The following is a 24,372-nucleotide window of genomic DNA, read 5'->3' as shown; positions in this document are numbered from 1 at the left end:
ATTTTATATAAATGCGATTATTATTTCTAATAATAAATTAATTGATTTCACATATTATTAATATAATAGTATATCCTATAATCAAAAGTAATTTGCAAACATATCCTCAATAATTATAAGTCATTTTTAAAAATATTTAAAAAGCTATATATTTTAATATTAAATTTTTATATTCGTCTTATATATAATATATGATATTGTTTAGTTAGCAAGATGAACACAATCAAAAAGTCGCGCATTAGTTAGAATATTATTCATTTTTAAAACATATATATATTTTTATTTAATTTTTATTTTTATTTTAAGAGATACACACACACAATTTTTTTGAGATTAACGCCTCAGAAAATATTTAAACACTATATAAAATGATAATATAAAATCTCTGGTAAAAAAATAGAGCAATTATGTTAAATTGTATAATTAATATAAGTTAATTTTAATTGATCAAATTTCGAGAAACGTATAATATATAATTTAACTCTTACGATATAAAAACATCTTTCAGTATATTATAATATAACTCGCATAATTATTTTATTTCGCATTATTAATAATTTATATACGTATATAATATTCAACAAGCTGATAAAAATAAATAAAAATTAAGATATGTATTAATTAAATTCAAGAAATTATAAAATAATATGTAAGTTTTTGTTATTCTTCCCCTTTTAATTTTCTTTCTCTTTCGATTTAATAATTGTTACATAAATATATATTAGAGCACCTTTTCTTCCATAGTCCTAATATCAAAAATATAATTTTCCTTTGAAATAATATCTCCTTTGAATTGACATAACATCATTGATTTTCTCTCTGATAATGTCCTTTTGTGATTTTCTCTTACGGATTTCTCTATGTAATTTTGGTGGAATATGTATTTTAGCCATTTAATTATTTATATGGATTCATCAAATATTATGTTATTGTTAGTTGAGTCTAAAAGTGTCTAAAAATTAAACATAAAATCATGTAAACATTATACTTGAAACAATTAAAACACATATTAACATGCAGTAAAATGTTCCAGTTAGGAGAAAAATATTATTACGAAAAAGGCGTTAAAATTTTTTAATAAGAAATAACAATCTTCATCCGTGCGTGTTGAATCTTTTTCATATTTGTTTTCTAGTTCTCATATATTAAAATTCTTAAAAATATAGTTATATATTTTTTGAAAATTATATTAGAGTAAATAAGAAAAGATAATAATTGCAATTTATAACTTAAAAGTGTGTATAGATTTATTATAATTATTTTTTAATGAATAAAAATAGATATTCTCTGCCATAACTTTAAACTAATAAAATTTTATATTAGATTACAGACATACCGATTTATAATCTGTGATACAATCGAAAAATGAATGATTCTCTCTCTCTCTCTCTCTCTCTCTCTCTCTCTCTCTCTCTCTCTCTCTCTCTCTCTCTCTTCGTATAAAAATGCTAAATTTTTTTATTCAAAGAATCTTTACTCTAACAATAAGTTTTTTAATATCAAATATATTTGTTATTTTTTCAGATAGAATGTGTTGTATTTTAAATTAGATGTGTTGTACTTTATATATTCATATTCTAACACTCAGTATCGATACATTTAGTATTATAATGTTGTGTTTAAAAAAGTTTCGTTTAAAGAATCAAAGTGAGTTAATAGAAGAGAAATATACAGATTAATATATTATATTATTTTTCAAAATCTTTCATTTTTTTAATGCTAAACTACTTAATGTAAAAAAATTAATATAAAACTAAACTATGCTAAACTTAATTTAAAAAAAAAAACTATATAAAAAAATGTTGATTGTATTTTTTTACTTACTTTCCCATAAAAAGAGCAAGATAGAAAGAGAAGAATCATTATTTTTTCGATAATATAACAGTTCGTAATACATAAGAAAAGTTATATAACAATTACCTCGAAAAATATACATAAATCATTCTTCGTAATTTGATGTAAATATTTTACTTGATCATTTCGATCGAAGTTATACTGTTGATTCGAAATCTCAGCCCAAAAAGCAGTAGATACATCATACAACGTTTTCGGTTTTTCTTCGCGATATGAATCAGCAAATAATTTTTTGCTCTCTTGAAACTTTTCTTCAGACATTTTATTTATGTATTCCTGAAATGTTATTTTAAAATATATAGATGTAATTTTATAATTTTATAAATTATACTTTTGTAAAAACATATAATTTGTTTTGTTATTTTTGTTAGTATTCTATATACATATCGTAAATTTTTTAGATCGTATTTCTTCACATTGAATAATTTTAAATAATACTATACTATAAAAAATAGGGAACACTTTCCATATCTTAAAAATTATGTTATTTTCAAACTACTGAAACTTGGCTAAAAATCAAGGTAGACTAAAAATTAAGTAAGCATTTTAAAGCTTGAATAAGTTTCAACTTCAACACGGAGTTGATGGTTTTAAAAGATTTTTTTATTTTTCGGTTCTCTGCTTTAAGAAATAACACATTATTGTTTTGTTTCTTAAAATTACGCATCTTTGATGACACTCTTTGCAACTCGATAAAAAAATTTCTCTCGCAAAATTCTACTCATGTTCCATAAATTACAACATTTTACCCACAAAGTGCTATTTTAAAATTTTTTTACAATTTTTTTTTTACCCAGTTACAGATTTTGAGAAACTGAAGTTAAAAAAGTTTTTTTAAACCACCGATAGCGGATTAAAGTTATAACTGCAAGCTTTAAAATACTTTCTTAATTTTTTGTCTTTGATAATTTTTCGCTGGAGTTTCAACAGTTTGAAAATAGCAGAATTTTTAGAGTATGAAAAGGGCTTCCTATTTTTTTCTGAATATATACGTGTGTGTGTGTTATTTTTTCAGATAGAATGTACTGTATTTTATATATATATATATATATATATATATATATAGGTCATTTCACGTAAAATCGGCCAAAATTGTATTGAAGTCCTTTATATATTGAATAAAATTATTTGTAAAATATAATTTCATTACTTTCCTAAATAAAATGTTGTATTTCTATTTATAATATATTTCAATAGTAGATATTGGAAAAAAATTGATCAAATCACGCATTTATCAAATATAGCATATTATTATCATTCAAAATGATTCAATATATATATGTAATAATATATATAATAATTCAATATATATATATATATATATATATACATATATATATAATTTCAGTTTTTTTATATTATATTATATAGATACACATTCGATAATTTAGTGTGTCGCAACATTAAATATTACCCAAAGTTAGAAATAACATAAAATTAATATTAAGTTCGAAATGCTCATGTTAAAACTTTATTGAAAACAAAATCTTGTGTGAAAGAAATCTGATATACATTTCCGATTTAATTCTTCAGACTGCCATTTTTATATCATAATATTAGATCATCACAATATAATGTAAAATTAATGATAATAATGCAATATTTACCTTCATATTATTATTCATGAAGTTAACAATTTTCTTAATCACTTGATTTTGATCCTGTTTTAAACTTTCAATTAGGATTTTCAAACCTTGTATTTTATTTTCTCTGTGTACACCAGTATATACTTTATCGCTCAATTCATTCTCAATTATTAAATCACTAAGAGGTTTATCAATTATTTGTTTTATGAGATTTAAGAGCACATACGATTGTGTCCTCGATCGCTCATTAATTTGATAAAAGAACTGTGCAAACCTCTTAGAAAATTTATTTTTTACAACACACCTAGGAAAATCACCTAAAATGAATATAAATTTAGACTGCATCAGATAAACAATATATTGATTCATTAATATCACACATTTTATTTCTGTGAACACAAAAGTTGCATTATATATAAACAAAATTATAATAACATGTAGGGAGGAACAGAGGAAGGAAAGAAAAGAGAAAGAGAGAGAAAAAATAAATATTTAAATAAAAATATAAAAATAAACATTAATATATACATATTTCAAAGTATAAATTTTGAAAAGTTAAGAGATAAATTATACATATACACACACACACACACTTTTATATATATTATATATATATATACATATGTGTGTGGGTGTATATATATATGTATATACATATAAGTAAATAAGTATCATAAGTAAGCATTTAACTCATAAGAATTGCTCAAAATAGCCGCCATTTGATTAAAGACAGCCTTTAACACGACGAAGTAAGGATTGTGGAACCATTTAAAAAAGGTTCCCGGACGATTTCGTAATGTCACAAGCATTAATTATGCATTGTTATCTTTTCGTTATCAGTAGATTACGAATAATACATACCAGATCTTTTATGTCCCCATAGATAAAAATCTGGCTGTCTTCAATCAAATGGCGGCCATTTTGGGCATTTCTTATTTATATGAGTTAACCCAGCGAGAAATGATTGGTCGAATCGACGTCAATTCAACATCAATTCGACCAAATTAACGTTGATTCGACGTCGAATCGACATCGATTCGACCACCATTTCTCACTGGGAAGTGCTTACTTATGATTATTTATTTTGATAATGACGTTAACATAAACTTTGTTTTAATTACTATAACTTTGCAACCACTCATTTTATTTATATTAATTCAATTCTATACATAAAACTTTTTTCCGGGGTTTCATCTACTATATGCAATGTTTGCTATAGTAAATAAAACAATGAGAAACAGAAAAAACAAAGTCATATATTCTGTAAAAAAATTTTCGCTCTATATGTATAAGCTCTGTCCTCTGTAGCTTTTTAGCTCTTTCTTTTTTTTGCTCTTCACTCTTCCTTTTTTGCTCTACAGTGCTACATAGTTTAGCATTAACATATAGAGATACAACGTTATAGAGCATTCTTTTACAGAATAGACCCATAAATATTTATCGGGAATTGACATTAATTTTTCAATTACAGTTATAAATTAATTGTATATTGCTTACCGTTGCTTTCATCACATTTTATATTATGTCGCGCACCACTTTCGAAATCATGGTACATTTCTAAGTGTGTTATCGTCAATGGGATGACATGTGACAACTTGTTCTCAATAAGATGAGCTACATCTAAAGCTTCTGCTCTAGTTATATTACCATATATTAAGCATTCCACATATATCGAATTGAATAAATCTGATATGAACTGTTGAACTCTTTTAAAAGTAATAGCTGTGTAACATTATCGTAGAGAAACTTTTAGTCACGCGTATATACACACACACGCGCACACGCGTGCGCACCCCCCCCCCCACATATACATATACACACACAGAGACGTGATTATGTATGCATATGTATATGTATGTATGTCTGCATGCGTATAAAATATATATAACACGTATACATATATATAGTATAAATGAGCCATCCAAAGCCGGGAGGCAAGGATTAAATTATAATAAATAAATAATATAGTATAAATGCACGTGCATTTTATAAACTTGAAAAAAAAGTATAATTATTCTTATTTTATTTTAATAGCTTTTATCATAATAATCTAGATATTTAATTATTTATACATAAACGATAATCGCACATGTTTAAAAAGAAACATTTTAAAAGAAAAGATTTCTTTTATGAGAAAACAGACACAGACATCTTTTACTAATAATATGTTAACATAATACTATTTTTTACACATGCTTACCTTTTATTGGTATCAATATTTCATCTCGAGACAATGAATAATTGTTTAGCAGCATTGAAAGATAGTAGTTTGCTTGTTTTAATGGCTCTTCGTGTTCGAGCTGTTTAAGCTGCATAGCACAAGACTGTACATGCTGCAAAAATTATTCTAAATAAGTAATATTGCAATTCAATGAAAAGCTTTATATCTCATTGTACATACATTTTGTCTATCAATTTCGAAATTCTCCGGACTTAATTGAAAGTTTATCATTCGGTCGAGAATTTTTTTCAACAATATATATTGCTTGTCGTCAAATCCTCGTATATCAAGCTAAGAAAACAATTAATCTTAACACATATCTTAAACACACACATACACACAAGTATATACGTATATATGTATATATATATTGTATATATATGTATTATACATATATGTACAATTAATTTTAAATAAATAATTTATTATTTATAAATTTATACAATATGTTGTTGAAAAAATTATATGTATTGTATATATATTTCAGATTAAAATATAAATATTATCTTATACAAAGACAGAATTGATCAAACTTGAAAATAACAAATGACGAACGAGGAAATTATTTTGCTCGCATATGAATTAACTTATGATGAGAATATATAAAATTAAAAAATCCGCATATCGAGTTAAATAAGATGCCATTTTTATTACAGCAGTAATATTTCAATAATGAACAGAATTACTAGCTTATTCTCTGTATTTATTCCATTTTACGTATGCACACGAATGCGCTCGTGTTCGCATAGATGTATGTGCGTTATTAATAATCGAAGCATCTGATTCGTTTGACCAACTTTGTCCTATATATCTTAAAACTTGAAATTATTATTGTATGTTATTATTATGGTTGTTTCTATTATTAATTTACTCACTTGTATTCCATAGAGAGTAGCGTTAAGTTTCCAATACAAGCCAACTGAAGCAGCAGGATATAAATACTCACTGAGAGAATTATTAATAAGCCGTATAAATAGATGCGTTAAATTAGCATTGAAAGAATTCGCATAAGCGAATGGACTGAAAATATAATTTTGACGTTAAACATTTACCGTACTAATTTCAAGAATAGAATTTATTCAAAATATTGTTGTCTGCATACGAGATAAAATGAAATTTTATGTTGGCCCTTGGTTCGTTGAACTCATCATCTTTCTTATGCCAAAGTCTTACGAATTGTGTGTTCCATATAACGGTAGGACCCCCTTTTTCTGCCTGTAAAATATAATATATATGGATAATATCTTGCATCTCTCAAAAATTTGAATAATTCTTAATGAAAATTATATGTGATATATCATGATACAATTTATTTATTTAAAACTAATGTCTATAGAAATAAGATTAAAAGATATGACATCCTATTCCTTTAATAGAAATAATTAAAAGTAATCTAAGTTATTGGAATATACGCACACACGCATTTCATTCTTCAGTAATTTATCGATTGAACCTTATTTGAAAATAACAAACAGAAATAATTATAATATTATTTTTGATTTTATTATTTTTCCAATTCTTGAAATTGATTTTTTTTTAAACTAAGACTCGTATAAAAAAAATTATTTTATATTTTGTATTTATTTTTGCACAAAAAACTACTTTTAAAGTCTCTTTCGAATTACAACATTGACAATATCCTGTACAGATTAACCCGTAAACACTATAAGCAATAAGCTATTATTATTCTAATCTATATCTTCTATACATATATCCAACTGTTATTGAATATTAAAAATTATATATATATAAAGAACAACATGTATTTTAATTTATTTTAATGTTTTTATATTTATATATGTATATGCCGACATACTCTCATAACAATATTGCGATAATCACAGATTTTGTTTAAATTTTATAATGAAAATTTCATATTATACTAATGCTTAATGGTTAATATTACGAAAATTTGGCATCTCTAATTACATTATCTTCATTATCTTCATTATCTTCGCATAGTTTTATGTTAAACTTTGTTGGTATAAATTCATTGTAAGCAGGTAAATTCAATATCGCACATGGATTATTCCACCAATTAGCACATGTTTTCACCGATACCATCTCTTTCTTGTATCTATAACGATACCAAGGTTCCAACTCCTCTGTAAAATTTTTATACTTTTCCGCAATTATACAAATCCTCATACGTAGCGGCGATAAGAAATTGTTTATTACGCTTTTAATAATCCGCCCGGAATTGACGATGGGAATATATTCTAGACACAGAATATCCTTCATATTCGTTGTATGTTGCAACTTTTGCGAAATAATGCTCACATCTTTAAAAGAGGGTTTCTTCTTGTCAAAACGAAATTTTAATTCCACGATTTCTTTATATTCCTAAAAATTAGATATCCTATATGTATATTATACGTGCACCGTATATACATTATATATAACATTAAAAATATCGCCATCGGATTATTACAACTGACAATCCTTATGATAAACAAAACGAATAGAAGGTGGAACGAGTTTTTTCTTGATTGCTAATAGTTTTGCTAATATTTATATTCACTAAAATAATTTTGAAACTTGATTGCGCCTGATGTTTGATTGCGTATTATTTGTTTACATATCTATATTAATAAATGAGACACACGCATATACACATACACATACACCCTCATTTGTCATATATTGTACAATTTCAATATTTCTTTACATGTGATCTATGTCGCGATATATATTTTTTTAATGCATAGCGAATGTACTAATAATGCAGTATATGTAATAATAATACTTATTGCGTTAGAAATCGCTCGAATTGCGACTTATTATATTATTATTAAAAAACCATATATTCTAAGCATGTCTTTATATATGTATATTCATATATCCTAAACATGTAAGTTTAAATATGTATAGTTGAACGCATATGCACACATACATACTTACTTATTTAATACTTTTTAAAACCTAAAAGTTTATTTTCTCACAAAAATATGCAAATTATGAAAAAATGTGCATCTACCTTTATTTTACGTTTACTCATTTTATTTCCAAGAAATCATCTCATTGACTATGTTAGTAAAAAGATGTGTATACACACACACACACACACACTATATATATCATAATGTTATAATAGATTTCAGCAATAAGATTACACATTTCATTACTTACATTATATATCCTCCTGAGCCCGCTGCCGTCGTCTTCCTTAAACATTTTGACATATTGAATAAACAATGTCATGATATCATCGATATGCTCAAGACCTTCGTCAGTTAAATCAACAGTAATGTTGAAAAAGCTGAAGCATTTGGAAGTGGGAAGGCTTTCAGCCTCGATGGAATAACCCCAACCTTTAGTCTTTAAAACTGACAGTAATGATCCTTTGCCGTCATATTTGAACAAATAGGCGAGAAAATGCTGTAGCGCAGTCTACATTAAAACAAGTCAGTATTATTAAGACAAAATGACAAAAATCTCGAACGAAATTATCGTGGTACAAAATTATATATACAATATCACAATAATTAAAATTAAATTAGATTCAATTAAATATTATATTTAATTGTCACGTATTGTGTACATTAATTTGTGCGTGCGTGCGTGTGTGTGTGTGTGTGTGTGATATTCGTATAAAAAAATATCAAAGCTAAAATTGTCTTACTGTATATCGATAATAATTAAATGTCTCTGTAGGAAATATAACATATAATCTTGTACACGGAGTATCTTTGTTATATGGAGCACACGATATTTTGTACACAGACGTAAATTGAGGTGCACGCCAACGTTGCATTTTCATACAAGGAATATCTGTAGCATTTTGTTCTTTTACTTCATAGAAGAATTTTCTTACCCAATTTTCAAGTTCATTTAAGCTTTCTAAATAAAAAATTCATTCGTTAACATTAACAAAATAAACATATTATATTAAACATATAGCCAACGCACCCAATACATAAAAAATACTTAAAATAAAATAAAATAGTATTTTTGTCTGAATGGGGAATTTTCTACACTATTGTGTTTTAAAAGAAGTTATAAACGGTAAACATAAAAGATTGATAGATAGACTTGAGTTTTAAAATAATGCAAACAGTGACAATAAATAGTGACAATAAAGTATTTAACGTATTTTAACAAATTTGTAACTTGAGCATTATTTAGAAAGCCATTTGGTTAAAAAAAATTAAAGATTTATGGTAAATAATAATCTTGGACATTTACACTAAGGAAAAACGTCGGTTTTAAATTCGCAGTGCTAGACAAAATACACCTATATATATATATATATATATATATATATATGAAAGATAACACAATTCGCACATGTAACAACATTAAACACAAATTAAAACAGAAAAGCCTCTTTACAAATTATTTAAAACCTTCTTCAACGAATTATTATTAGAGAGAGCTGATATTCTCTTTTCTGAAGTAAATGATATATGTATAATAAAATGATATACAATTGTAATAAAATCATCTCATTAATAAATACGAAATAAAATATGAAATAAAAAAATATAATTACAAATAGTCATATATATGTATATATATATATATATATATATATATATATATATATATATATATATATATATATTTCTCTTGTTTAAACACTTTTATACGAAAATTAATTTTATTCAAAACATTTTATTTCAAACAATTAATTCAGAAATCCATAGATGAAAAATTAGAAAGTATTTAAGAAATATACATACTATATTTATTAATTATAAGTAAATTATATTATATGGATCATACCTTTACTAAGGACGCACAGTGACATAGCATGAGCGTAATAATAATTGTTATAGAACTTTTCCAGATTATTGAATACTGTATCATGATTTTGTTGGGTTGTAAAATTGTGGCCGCGTTTCGAAATCGGATGATCGCAGTTTATGATCCATTTAAACAATTGATTCAATACCTCTATATCATTTTTTTCATTAGGTATATTTTCTTTGCACATGATCTCTATTTCTGATTTCATCACTGCTTCTTTAAAGTTATACGGTTTTGTGAAAAAGTCAGCAAACATCTTTAAAGTATCTTTGAACTTGGTCACAGATATATTAAAATAATAGTTGCTATAGTCTTCATTCGTTTCACACTCGATCGTGCCGCCATTCTGTTTTATGTAATCCTTAAAGTTTCTCTGTCGATCGTTTTGGTCCGTTATATATAAGACACGTTGCAATAATTGCGCCAATCCTGACATATTCTTCGGATCAGCAGTGGAGCCTGCAGTAACATACTACATTATTACTATACTTGAATAACTATATGTATAATTAATGCAAATAACTTGATTATAAAACATATTGTATTAATCAATCGAATATAACATTAGCAATTTTATAGCTACATATATAATAAATATTATTTAAATATATTAGAAAGAAAGAGAGAAATAAAATAGTCTCTTGATTTCACACACACACACACACACAGACATTGTACATATATACTTTCAGTAAACAAAAAGCGATAGACAATTTTTTTATATAGTCTAATTTTGAAATCATCCCCCCGATACATATTCCACATACATACATTATATTTATTCAAATATGATATTTGTACAATGAGCGCGCGCGAGTTTCTTATAGAAAAAGAAAGAGAGAGAGAGAGAGAGAGAGAGAGAGAGAGAGAGAGAGAGAGAGAGAGAGAGAGAATATAATAAAAAGACAAATATTTGCAATTATTTGCAAACAGTGAGAATTTTCCAACTAAACACTTTCTGCCTGCTGTTCTGTCTAATGTTCTTAATATCTTCATTTATGATGTAATTATTTCTGTATTATGTACCTATTTTTTCTGAATCGTTTTTCATAAAAAAAAAATAATTTTTTTACATACATACGCTAACTTTGCAAATAATTATTGTAGTCACTTTGTGCAAATTAGACATGGTATTTTAGATATACATAGATTTCCTATGTACAATAGTCTCAAAAGATCATTGCCAAAATATTTATAGAATGTGTAATTTAAAAAACATTCAATTTCTTTGGAACATCTTGTATATTTGTCCTTAGCAAAGCCTTTAGTAGCATATTTTATATTGGGAATGGAGCAAGGTCATATGTCATATGTGTCTACGAATGTACCCTTCTTAAGAAAGATGTAAACACTTTTTATCCACAAAACTTGTTAAGAATATCTAAGCAGAAATTTAATCGAGAAATGAATACTCTTTTTTAATTGCATAAATCTCTCTCTCTCTTTCTGCGTCTCTCCCCACCTCGCTAATTTGTATAAAAGTGTGTCAAAGTAAAAAGTAATAAAAATTTGTAAATATTAAATATATATATATATATATATATACAAAATATATATATATATATGTAATACATATATAATACATTGCATTTTGCTTTTATTAATGCAGGAATATTTTTGCTTATATTCCTGCATTTATTAATGCAGGATAATAAAAAAAGAGTTTTCGACATATTTTACCAATCCATATTATCGAACACTAATAATAATAGTGTGGCATATAAAATATTAACTAATTTATTTTTTTGTTTTCCAAAATGTATAATTTCTCGCTCTCTTTTTACAATTTTATGATTAAATTCAATATGACCGCAATGAAAAACATTGGCCGCGTTCAGCAGAAAAAGCAGCTTTGCAACTGTTGTAAAATTCGTGAATCTGATTGGTGTATTCTCTTAGGCTCTTCAGCTAAGATGAAAAGAATACACCAATCAGATTCACGAATTTTACAACAGTTGAAAGCTGCTTTTTCTGCTGAACGCGACCATTAAAAAGAGTCACCGCATCTTAGCCAAGTTTTCAAAATTGCCCTGCGCGATATAAAATAATAAAATATAAAAAAATAATTACCAATATCAACATTCAACGCAGCGGCGCCCTTCTTAGTCGTTGGATCGCTTATTAAAAGCACCTTTATTTGATTAGACAGTATTAATCCCCTGTATGAACTATCGTCATTTTCCGATTTTATTATATAATCGTATCGCTCTCTCACAGATATACTACTACTCCCCATGGTCGTTATACTCGTACTGTGCTGCGAATTCGCAAATTCAGAGATCTTACTTCAAAAACAAGTTATAAAGAACACAAGGGCTCTAAAGTCAAGGTCTCGTCAACCTATCATGTTTATTTACATATATACGATTGTAAGTGACTAATATGGTATACGTGCTAGACGCCAAATAAGTATCTCGAATTTAAGAAACTCTCAATAGTCCATTCTAGTCCGATAATTTATATATACCTAGAATTGTTTAGCGTATACATATATAAGCGAAAAAAATGTAATAAAATTAAATTTAAAGTGATTTTAAATAACATTTTATTGATTTAAACAACATATATTTAATAACAATATATGTGGGTGTGTATATGTTAAATGCGCATACAAAAGAACAGAAATATTATTCTATTATATTTCGCCATTGCACGATATAATTAATAAATAATTTGATAAATCAAAAATGAAGAAAGAAAAAGCTATATAAAGAAATATTATATATGTACACATAGAATGGAATGTTATAAGATAATGATTTAAAAATCTATTTATCTATCTAAACACTATTAATTATCATACATATTATTGTTGTTTAATAATATGTATGTACATATAATGATTTAATTAAGATTTTTTTATTAAATATACTAATTTCTTTCATGGACCGTTTTTTCTTCGCTATTAAATTTTGAAAAAGCGCACACTGTCTATTTCGTTGGTTTATCCTTGTCATAAATTCTACTTCTTCGCAAAGATAATTCTTACACAATCTCGAAATATAATTGAGTCTTCGTATTATATATTTTACTCTTAATCACACCTCTCCTCTTCTTCGCTGCTTTTCTATTATTCTGCATTCGCCGCGTAATCACTCATGCGTCATGTAAAAATGTCATTGCATATGCACAATTATTTTAAATTATATAATAATAATGCATACACACAAAATTATTTTTGCCCTATACGTATTCGTGATTACATGATAAATATGTAAAACTAGAGTTTGTGAAAATAAATGGGATGACAGAATGAAAAGCAACGGTAGAAAGAAAGTGGTTGTAAAAATAGATAATATGGAGAGAGAGAGAGAGAGAGAGAGAGAGAGAGAGAGACTTTATTTTTTAAAATATTTATTCATTCCAAATTTGTAGATTAAAATTGAAAATGTTCGCTGTTATACTTTACAATTTGTAATGTTATTGTTTTATTACAGATACATTACATATAAATATTGCTATGTGATGTGTTACGCTTCGATTTCCTCTCTCTCCTCCCCTCTCTCAAAAAAAAAAAAAAAAACATTTCAACATTGCTCCTATAACAAATGTTGAAGTATAATATTGTGCAAATTTATTATAATATTGAGATCTTGCAGCAAAATATATTTCTGCATGTCTCTGCAACTTTTCTGTGTAGATTAAGAGAAACATTTCTAAAAGATTCTCGTTTTGTTACTATACATATACATGAGCATGTTAAAGCAAACTTGTTTGTTGTGTTTGAAAATCGTTAGATCGAAAACTAATATTGAACGAGCAAATGAAAGGGCTCTTCGCGTCTATGATGTATTATAAATAAGGGTCTCACAATCAGTTATTGTCAGGACTGGATCTTTCAAGAGAAAAATGTGACCCAAAATATCAGAGTTATCTTTCTTCCCAATTAAAAGGAAGAAAATGACATCGAAACATTATTATAGACTGACCATCGCAGACACCAAGCGCAAATCTAATTGAAAATATCGGGGGATTAATGAAGATAAAACTGCGTAAAAAAAAAAGTGTACACGAGTAAAACAATTATCTCGATAGATTCTTTCGAAATAGCTATCTTTACCTCGAGAATATGCTTTAAATTTGGTGTAAAACCTCGAAAATATCAGGCAATAATTAATAATAACGGTAATTCGGCGAATTAACAACACAAAAGTGTCGTAGTACTGATTGAGTACTACACATATATAATTTTTTGGTTCATTTTTTATAATAAAATAGTTTAAAAGTTGTGCCAAACACACTCTTATTAGACAGACTGCTTAAAATGCACGAATAATAAATCAATCAAATTCCTCGATAACACATAATCTCTGTATATGCTTTTTTCCGCAACTATCCGTTCGCTCCGTGAAGAAATATTTGAAATATTTATTTAAGTAAAAACAAGATATATATAATCAGATGATATTTTTTGAATATTTTCCCTTTCCATCACACGTATTAGAAATCCAAAAAGGACCTCGTATATACAATATTTGTACAAACAATAAAAATTCTTTCCCTGCTTTAATATAGATTTGTATCGCTTATTTACATCACATCTCTCTCTCTCTCTAGCTTATGAAAATATAAGCAAACATATATAGATGAGTTGATAATTCACCTCTATTACACTATCAACAAGAAAACATCAATTTTATTGACACCAAACAGTTGTTCGAATTATATTTAACGAAAAGTATAGATTCCTCCATAAAATAACCATATAAAATATAATCAATTGACTTGTTGTAATCCAAAAAAAAAAAAACGAACAAAAACGACAAGAAACTTTTTTACCATATAGATATAAGAAGAGATATATAGTATATGCTTATAATTAATTATATGTATTTTGAGGTGGACATCACGACAAGAGAGAGAGAAAGAGAGAGGCGAGATTTCAAGTATTTTCTTGTCCACTTTCCTCTTTACGATAATACATATCTTATCTATAAAAAATTATCTAATTTATTAACTAATTAGATTAATTAGCTAAGAAGAAAAATAGATGATCCGATATATATTCTCTCTCTCTTAAGATATTTGGGATAAAGGTACATATTTAGGTACCGCTATATAGTCCATGCTGAGTTTTCCATCCATATTTATAGTTTGTTTTCATTCATCCCAGAGAATTATTTTTATGCGGTCAAGATAGCGAATATGTAACTTTAATCAAAATTTTCTTTGTTTCTATCTCTAGGGGATCCCTAATTGTTTCCCAGTATTTTGATGCTCATAAACGATGTTTTTATCCATTCGTTTAAAATATAGGCTGACGAAATGCAAGTAGAAGAATGCGAAAAAGTTAAGATATAAATGGATTGAAATGTAAATAAAAAAATAATAAAAAGTGGTAGTATAAAAACAAAAAAAGAATGTGGAGATACAACATGACTGATTTGGATTTCTATAGGAGAAAATTTTTTAGGAATTATTTTTGACATATGTGGAAATCTCTATACATGATATTGATTTGATATAATATATACATTTATAGATCACTGTGTTTATGACAATAAATAAATATATATATATATATATATATATATATAAAATTAATGACAAAATTTGTATTATACGATAATCAACTCAATATGATAAATAATCAACTCGTTCGCTCACGAAGCAGTTTGATGGATAAATTACAATTCACCGAATCATTCAATAATAGTTATTATTATTATTATTATTGTTGTTATTTTATAATTATTATTATTATTAATCCTCTTATACAATATATTTATAAGTCATAGCTCAATTAACATAATTTTTGCTCTTTCCTCTTAAAGGAGCGTTATATTACATTTTCTGCGGCTTTTGTCTCTCTCTTCATTTTCTTTGTTATTACCCTATTAAAGTATACACTTGGCATATAAAAATTACAAGGACAATTTATAGTGATAAGTAATAGTTTTTCATGTAATAATAATAAGATAACGGTAGTTTTTTTTTTTTTTTCTAGTAATAGTAGTAGTTTCATAGCAATAATCGTAAAGTTAGTAGCAACTATAGTGGTAGTGATAATATATAATGTTACTGATACTCATTAATCAGATAACTAGGAATTGTTTCGTTAACTACCATTCCGCACGTATACTTGCATAAAGCCCAATGTTAAATTCCCCTTGTTCTTCCTCTTTTCTTGCCCCGTCTTCCCACTCCCCCTCCCTCCACCCTCTTTCTCAATCACTCTACAATCGCGCAATTTTCTTTTGTATAGATATCGTCGCGTATATCATCATTTTCGCCTTTTTTGTATTTTTGATGAATATGTGTCACTTTTTTCGTAGAAATGACATTAATTGCTAGTAGAATCCTCGATCGTTGTCGCGCATATATTAATACGCATTTAGTAATACTGCTTTGTTTTCGCAATAAATAATATATGATAATAAATCTGATTCACTTTTCCACTTTCGCTTCGTACACAAATTCTCTATTGTTAACATCACAACTAGGAAGTGCCCCGTTTCCCACACATAATGTTATCTTACATTTATATCGTAGGAAACATTTGGTAAATATATGAAATTAATGATGTGTTTTGAGAATAATGACATCTTAACTAAAATGAATAGAGAACTATTCATGCAATGCTGCACAGTGCACTTGTACATTCTTTAGAAATACTCTATTACAAGTTTCATTTATATACATATACATACACGCACACATACACGTATACGCACACACACATACACGACATATATATATATATATATATATATATATATAATATACATATGTGTGTGTATATACACAATCTTTATGTATATATATATTAAACAGATATACATTTAGGATTATTAACATATAATGTTTTAGATTACTTATTTAATTATTCATCAAAATAAATTTTATTTGTGTAAATTATTTTTTAAAAATAAATTAGTATAGTAAACTATTTAAAAAAACGAGATACTAAATTATTATTATTATAAAATTTAGAATAGCTCCATTTCTTTCATAGTATTAAATATCTTTCATATCTATTTGTAAAATTCGTATAAAATTCTTATTGTTGATCAAGTGTTCCTCAACCTATAGCATTTGTGTGACTTTATTTATCAATACACTTGTAGAGGAAGATATAACAAATTTATTAATTATGCACAATGTGTTATTCTGTTCATTTAATACTTCATGAGAAGTATTATATAGTATATGCTCTCCCCCCTCTTCTGTAATATATATATGTATATATATGTATATTACGGCTAATTATACATTACTTCTATATTTAGGAGATGTTACTTCTTGTGTTTGCAGCGTCCAATTAAAGTTTTGTCTGCTGGTACTATTACCTGTGATACACAAGTAATATATATTATTACATGACAAATGAACGTCTTTTAGTACTGACGGTTTAGGCATTTATTGAGGAACATTAATTATGAAATAAAAATTTATACACCACGTCCGCATTGCCGTTCCTTACCCAAAATAATGAAAATGCAATAGAAGAAGTATAATATATGTAGAATTATACATAGTTTCATAATCAATGTCCCTCGTACTTAAATTCTTCCTCATTTCTATCTGCATTAAAATGAGCCTAACGGTGTATCTATACAATTTTTATTTCTTAATTAGAATTTCAATTATAAGTCCACTTGAGACTAACAAATTCATTATCTTCTTAGTTGATTTAGGGCAAAACGCTTGTGTCGAAATTAGTACGATCGCTGAGCGACTTGTATTTAATGCCCGATGATTCAATGAAAAATTATATTACACATTTTTTCACTTACATATTAGAAGAGTGTCAATCGCACTGTAAATTGTGCAAAAAAGTCGATAAATCTATTTAATGTAATGTATGTATATGTACGTATTTTATATAACTCATACACATATATACATATACATACACCTACGCGCACACGCGCGCACGCACATATATATATGGTCATATTGTAACAAAAACGTGCATTTATGTATACATATTGGTTATTTGTCTTTTTTCAGATGTTTATAATCATATTGTTGTCATAAAAAAAGAGGATTTTATGAAATTTCCAAATTTGTGACTAATAAGCTAGCTCGATACAATAATAAATTTTTTTATTATCAAATAAAGTTATTTATTCGAAAACAAAGATGCGTATTGCAACATTTATAATAATTGATTTAATAAACTATTCTTTAAAATTAGTATACAGCGTAGCATTCACCGCAATGGACCTAGACTGTCTGAAATATTACAAGAAATTGTTAATAAATAATTCATATATATACACATACACGCGCGCGCGCGTGCGCGCACACACACACCTATGTATATGTGTGTGTGTGTGTGTGTATATATGTATATATATATATATATATATATATGTATATATGTACACACATCATATCCATATACACATATGCGCGTACATACGCATATTTATATATATATACATTTATTATATAATAGCATAGTAGTAACGCTCAAATATATATGTCGTACAAAAATTCAAATAACGTCAAAATCTTTTTTTCTCCAGCTCGGCCGAATTTTTCATCAAATAATCGATATCATGCTTGATTAATGTTATTTATGTTTTTACATTATCGTAAAAAGATAGTTTCACCAAACAATTGTTGGATTGAAAACTATAATAAAAGACTCGATAAAACTGCTTGTTTTGTGATTGTGTGCGCGCGTGTATGTGTGTGTGTGTGGGGGGGGGGTGTATGTGTAAAGAGAATAGGTTTTTTTTATAATATTATATTTTTAAGAGTGCACAAAGATGACGTGATTATGTTCGATATCGAACTCGAACTTTTCACGCGAACACATCTTCTACTATTGCTGAAGACAATATGTGAATCAATATGCAACTGTAACAAAAAAATCGACATGTGTGAATAATTGCAACGTATAAAATTGAAACCAAGTCGAGTGTAGTATAAAAATCAAAATCTATGCACATGACGAAACGTTACATCACTGTCTATTCATACTGTGTTTCCTATATATACGCACCATGACTAACGTTAACTGACAATCATCCATCGTCACCCATCGTTTTTGCTATTTCAGTTTAATCTAATTTTGAGTAAAATTTCTTTTAATATTACACATAAAATGTTAAATGCGAAATAAAATTTAAACAAATTGGCAATTATTGCAATGATCTTGATCAAAGAAGAAAGGAAGAAACGAAAGAGATTGCCGAAAATATCGTAAAGACAAAATAAATACTTGCAAGATTTAAAAAAGTCTCATTATTTAAAGGTCGCATGAATCGATTGAGCAATATAAACAAAATTAATTATTAAATATTTATATTAATTAATTATTAATATAAATTAATCCGTTGTAGAACGCCAACAAGAAATTAGGCTTTGAAGATGACGATGATGGGTGGCGCGATGCATATTATACGGAACGACAGCAAACGAAATGGACCGTCAAGATATTCTCTCGCCGAGAATATGTGACGTCGCGTATCTCGGCGACGATCCATTTCGATGTATATTATTTCATTTTAAAGTCCATATAAGAATATTTGATATTACGTTGATTGTAACTTTACATATAGTGTACATAGACCTTTTGATGAGAACAAGACGCAAAGTTGGATCAACATTTTCACGGGAAAAATATACATTCACAAGCGGGATCATTCGCAAATATTCTTATTTCTGTGCTTTTTACTTCAATTCTATCTGATACCGATCAATTGTCAAAAAAGCCGAACTTTGCGATACTTTTTTCATATCATTATGTATACATTTTACATTTAGATACATATAGAAGGCGTCGCGCGAAGCTAATACATATTATATAATCCATGACGTGCATATACGCGATTACTTTTTTTTTTTCTTTTGGAAGGTCCTTCTGGAATGTCTATAGACACTATTAGCTATCACACATTAAAAGTAATGCTCAATCACTTTATACACTTAAACTGCAGACTCTTCCGAAGGGGAGAGACGGCCATGTTCTGTAAAACGCAGACAAACATTTTCATACACGTCCATATTTATGTATACAAAATAATATATATATATATATATATATATATTTACACACACACAATAATTTTCCTATTAGTTTCCATTATTATAACAGAGAAAACAGAAATTAGAATTCTCGAAAGATAGAAATATACAATATATTTCGCGATATTTCGTACGACGTTATCGATACTACTTTGTGAAAAAATGAAAATTTATTACGTGCAAAAGTAATATCACATCCATGTTGAAAGTAATTATACTATTGTACAGTAAAGTAAACAAATAAATATATATATGTACTTTTTATTCTTGTTGTGTCAAAATTCCTGTTGTACTCGCGCGTAAATTAGTCGAGTCATTCGCATAATATATACATAAATTGCAATTTGTAGCGTATTAAGTACGGGACATGCAAAATCAACGCTTTATGCGTCTGTGAAAACAAAAAAAAACACATCATACTTCGATATCGAGGTAGCATTCAAATTGCTTTGGATTAACGCAACAGTACGTCTGATTATTGAAAAGTGTGCCTTGTGATTGATTGGTGATACAAGTATGCGAGAAAAAACCACATATATCGATAACGCAATATCTACATATTATTCGAAGCGCCGAAGAAGCGCGTGTAATCAATGACGAATCGATGCGCGCGCGCATGAATTATATACTTTATACTTGATAAAGTCTTTGGTAGAAATTATTTGGTACGTTTACGCCCGTTCGGAAGATCGTGCAGAGCCATGGAGCCTACGATGAATAGAACAGCTTGCAAGAAGAGTATATGTTCATGGAAAACAAACAATCAACAACAATGATTGCTCAAGTATCAACAACATTAACAACACCTGCATTTATAACTTATCGTCCTTATTATGATCGTCTTTTTTTTTCTCTCTTTTTATCTCTTCGATCAGTTCATTATTACAATAACCATCAATGTCTCAGTCTTTCGCCGCATCTTTAGCTTTATATGATATTTGTAAAAGTGGCAATAATAATGATTACCATCACGCGCGATCATTGTCTTCAGCAACATCATTTCTATATGTAGTATACTTAATTGTCGCTATGGTCAATTCCCCCTCCGTGCGATCGTACAGTTTCCTCACTGCACAATTATAGTACATTTTGCATTGTCCCGCTACCGACCGTGTCTCTATTAACAATGAGCTATATACTTATATCTAAAAGGAGATAATATATAAAAGTATTTGCACGCGCGTACTTCGTAAGTGAAGCAATTTTTTTTTCCGACGCAATGTAATGTAGCATTAATAATATCCATGATAATGTGGATGTGGATAATCGCCCGCTGAAAATATTATATCCGATGATTATTGTAAACATTATGCATAAAATTGGTCGGTAGCCCCATTTACGAAATGTAATTGAATCGTCTAATCTTATATAACACATTTACTAACACACATTGTACAACCATTTGCAAATATCTTATATAGTATAAAATGTCCATTCTTATAATCCTTTTGGTAAATAGCACATTAATCGCGCCTATCTCTCTTTCTCTCTTCTTGCATATAACTTTGCAATATATCACGCGCTAATATACATTGCCTAGAGGCATTTCATCAAATTCATCAAAATAATGGAGAAAACTGATTACTATGGAGCTCTGTTCGTGAAAAGTAATAATCTGTAATTTCTATGCGCACAGAGCTTACCTATCCTATAGATACGGAAACATAGGACGCAGTCTCCTCGATGTACGGGATATATACAAAATATTTCACATTTAGCACAAGCGTTCCCGTAATACAAGCGGGAAGGAAACGATCCGACATGAAAATTTAAGCGAAATTTAAGCGAAAATTTTTTTTTCACCTAATATAAAATTTTAAATAATCCTTTTTATATATATATATATATATATATATATATATATATAATATTGTTTTTCTATTGTATATAATAGATAGATTTAATTTTGGCAATTGCACAAATGCAATATAACAATTGTATTATTTTTTTTAATCAAGTGTGTTTTCTTTGTATTAATCGATTAATATCATTATTTTGTACATAAAAGTATTAAAGTCATTTGAAAAAAATCTTCTACATGATATCTCGTATATATGTCAAAATATATCGGAATATAAAAAATATAATATATCCCGTAAACTATTTGTGATTTTTCAATATATGATCTTATATCTTAATATTTTTATATGTAAATTGACTAGAAAAATCGATTTACATAAAATAAATTAAGAATGTGTAAAAAAATATTTCTTATTTTCAATGATAGAAAAATATTGTAATGTTGAAAAAAATTGTTGTGTAACCATAAAATGCGCGCTTTTGAAACAAATATCCTTTTCTTCTTCCCAAACATATTTTCCTACGATTAAAAACTAAAGAAATATTTAGACATTTTATCAAATAATGAGTAGGACGCATCCTTTCTCAATTAAAAATAATTTAAGTTACTGAAAAAATTATACATAAAACACATTAAGCTAGTCTTAATATATATTTCTATAAATAAAATCTTACATTTGTTGCTTTTATACTCGTAGACTTCTAGTGGGTTCTAATAGCCCATAACAAAATTCATTCGATCATATTTAAATTTAATCTTTTAAGGCTCCTGGGTGCTCACCGCGGCCATATTGGATTGTGACGTCAGAGGCGAGAAAGCACACGCTGAAAATTCTTAGATGCCATTTTTTAATGAAAAGATATTTCGATTAAACAGCACTTCAGATGGCTTTAGCACACTCTTAAAAACCCCCGAAAACTTTTCCCTTTATAATCAATCAACATCTGTAAAATGATCGAGATATCAGACTTTGACATGCGGAATGACTGCGCATGTGCAAAGACCAGACGGACTGGGCTTCATAATATTACATTTTACAGCTGTTGATTGATTATAAAGGGGAAAGGATAGTTTTCGGGGTTTTTTAAGAATGTGCTAAAGCCATCTGAAGTGCTGTTTCATCGAAATATTTTTTTATTTCGAAATGGCATCTAAGAAATTTTAGCGTGTGTTTTCTCGCCTCTGACGTCACGATTTCGACTCGGTCGGCAAGGAGCCAGGAGCCTTAATAAAAAAAAAATAATAAATAAAATAAAGTTTTATTTAAAAATAAAAAAAAATTACTTCGTGTTATAATTTTTTTAAAATCTCACCTTCCCGATCATATTACACGACATCTTGCAACGATTTCTTCAAAAGTAACGATATATCCTAGAACTTTCGATTTTCCACTATATCTTTGTGCGCGATATAAAGCTAACTTACACTGCTTCAAGTATTTATCGAATGTTACAAGTACACGCTGTCATACAAACACCCCCGCGATATAATAATCGTATAACAAATATATTCTATTACGCGACGTTGTAATACTGAGAGACTATGGATTACCAATTTTACAAACAAACCAAGCTAACTCAGGAAGAATTATTGTCATAATCGTTTGCAACTGATATTTCGAGTTTTCAAAGGAAGAGTGCTCTATTCTTACAATGTCTTTCTAATAATATATAATAACATCAATCCCCAATGACTGCCTGCTACATTTCGATATCTATATGAAAAATTGTTCGGAATAACTATCTTTTCTTCTTTTCAAGTATCAAGAGGTATGCGACATATATATAAATTGATGCATGTGCGACATAAAAATGAATAAAATGCATCCTAGTCTCGAATGTATCGTGTAAGCTTATCTCTTAACAGTTTTATGTCAAAACACACCTCGGTATTACCAAAAAATGTCACATTTGTCACATATGTGAAGATATTCCTAGCATGATACTTAAAGCTTTTACAATTTTTACAATACACCTGCGCATTAGATAATAACGATAGCTGGGGTTTTGGACTAGACGTGATGCGGTTGAATATGAGATAGTCGACTCGACGAACTGGATCAGGATTTCATGCTACTACTCTCGTCCAGTCGTCTCTCTGTCGCTACTGCCAATAGATTTGAAAATTCCATTTCTAGTAATTGTCTTGCCTGTAGAGATAAAATAGCGCGTTTGAGTTTT

The 24,372-nt window shown here is 27.7% G+C and overlaps 2 protein-coding genes across 22 annotated transcripts in view; both read right to left on the bottom strand.

Moving 5' to 3' along the window:
* Positions 1-597: 597 nt before the first annotated feature.
* LOC145933958 (insulin-degrading enzyme-like) lies at positions 598-12,843 on the bottom strand. Of its 3 annotated transcripts, XM_083034044.1 has the most exons (13): positions 12,481-12,843; positions 10,387-10,869; positions 9,284-9,501; positions 8,791-9,051; positions 7,591-8,004; positions 6,764-6,876; positions 6,537-6,681; positions 5,842-5,952; positions 5,641-5,773; positions 4,938-5,162; positions 3,462-3,757; positions 1,921-2,130; positions 599-952 (listed from the first exon to the last, which is right to left on the bottom strand). In XM_083034044.1, exons 1-13 carry the CDS (start codon positions 12,644-12,646, stop codon positions 902-904), a joined length of 2,826 nt encoding a protein of 941 aa, XP_082890170.1. In that variant the 5' UTR covers positions 12,647-12,843; the 3' UTR covers positions 599-901. The 3 variants fall into 3 exon arrangements, with proteins under 3 accessions (XP_082890172.1, XP_082890170.1, XP_082890171.1); XM_083034046.1 differs by lacking the exon at positions 9,284-9,501 and having other exon boundaries at positions 598-952; positions 8,791-8,822; XM_083034045.1 differs by lacking the exon at positions 7,591-8,004.
* Positions 12,844-17,959: 5,116 nt separating this feature from the next.
* The window catches only part of Liprin-alpha (PTPRF interacting protein alpha), a 35,658-nt gene continuing 29,245 nt past the window's right edge, over positions 17,960-24,372 (bottom strand). For all 19 annotated transcript variants that reach the window (XM_083035102.1, XM_083035098.1, XM_083035108.1 and 16 more), the window contains one exon: positions 17,960-24,341. In XM_083035102.1, the coding sequence (XP_082891228.1) occupies positions 24,252-24,341 (90 nt within the window). In that variant the 3' untranslated portion in view covers positions 17,960-24,251. The remainder of the gene's footprint in view (positions 24,342-24,372) is intronic.

This window comes from Prenolepis imparis, unplaced genomic scaffold (genome assembly GCF_030444845.1).
Source record: "Prenolepis imparis isolate NDT839.2.m4 unplaced genomic scaffold, iyPreImpa1.0 SCAF_3, whole genome shotgun sequence".
In the NCBI taxonomy this organism is placed as follows: domain Eukaryota; kingdom Metazoa; phylum Arthropoda; class Insecta; order Hymenoptera; family Formicidae; genus Prenolepis; species Prenolepis imparis.
The sequence above is the reverse complement of the archived record's forward strand: the minus strand, read 5'-3'. Positions and strand labels throughout refer to the sequence as shown.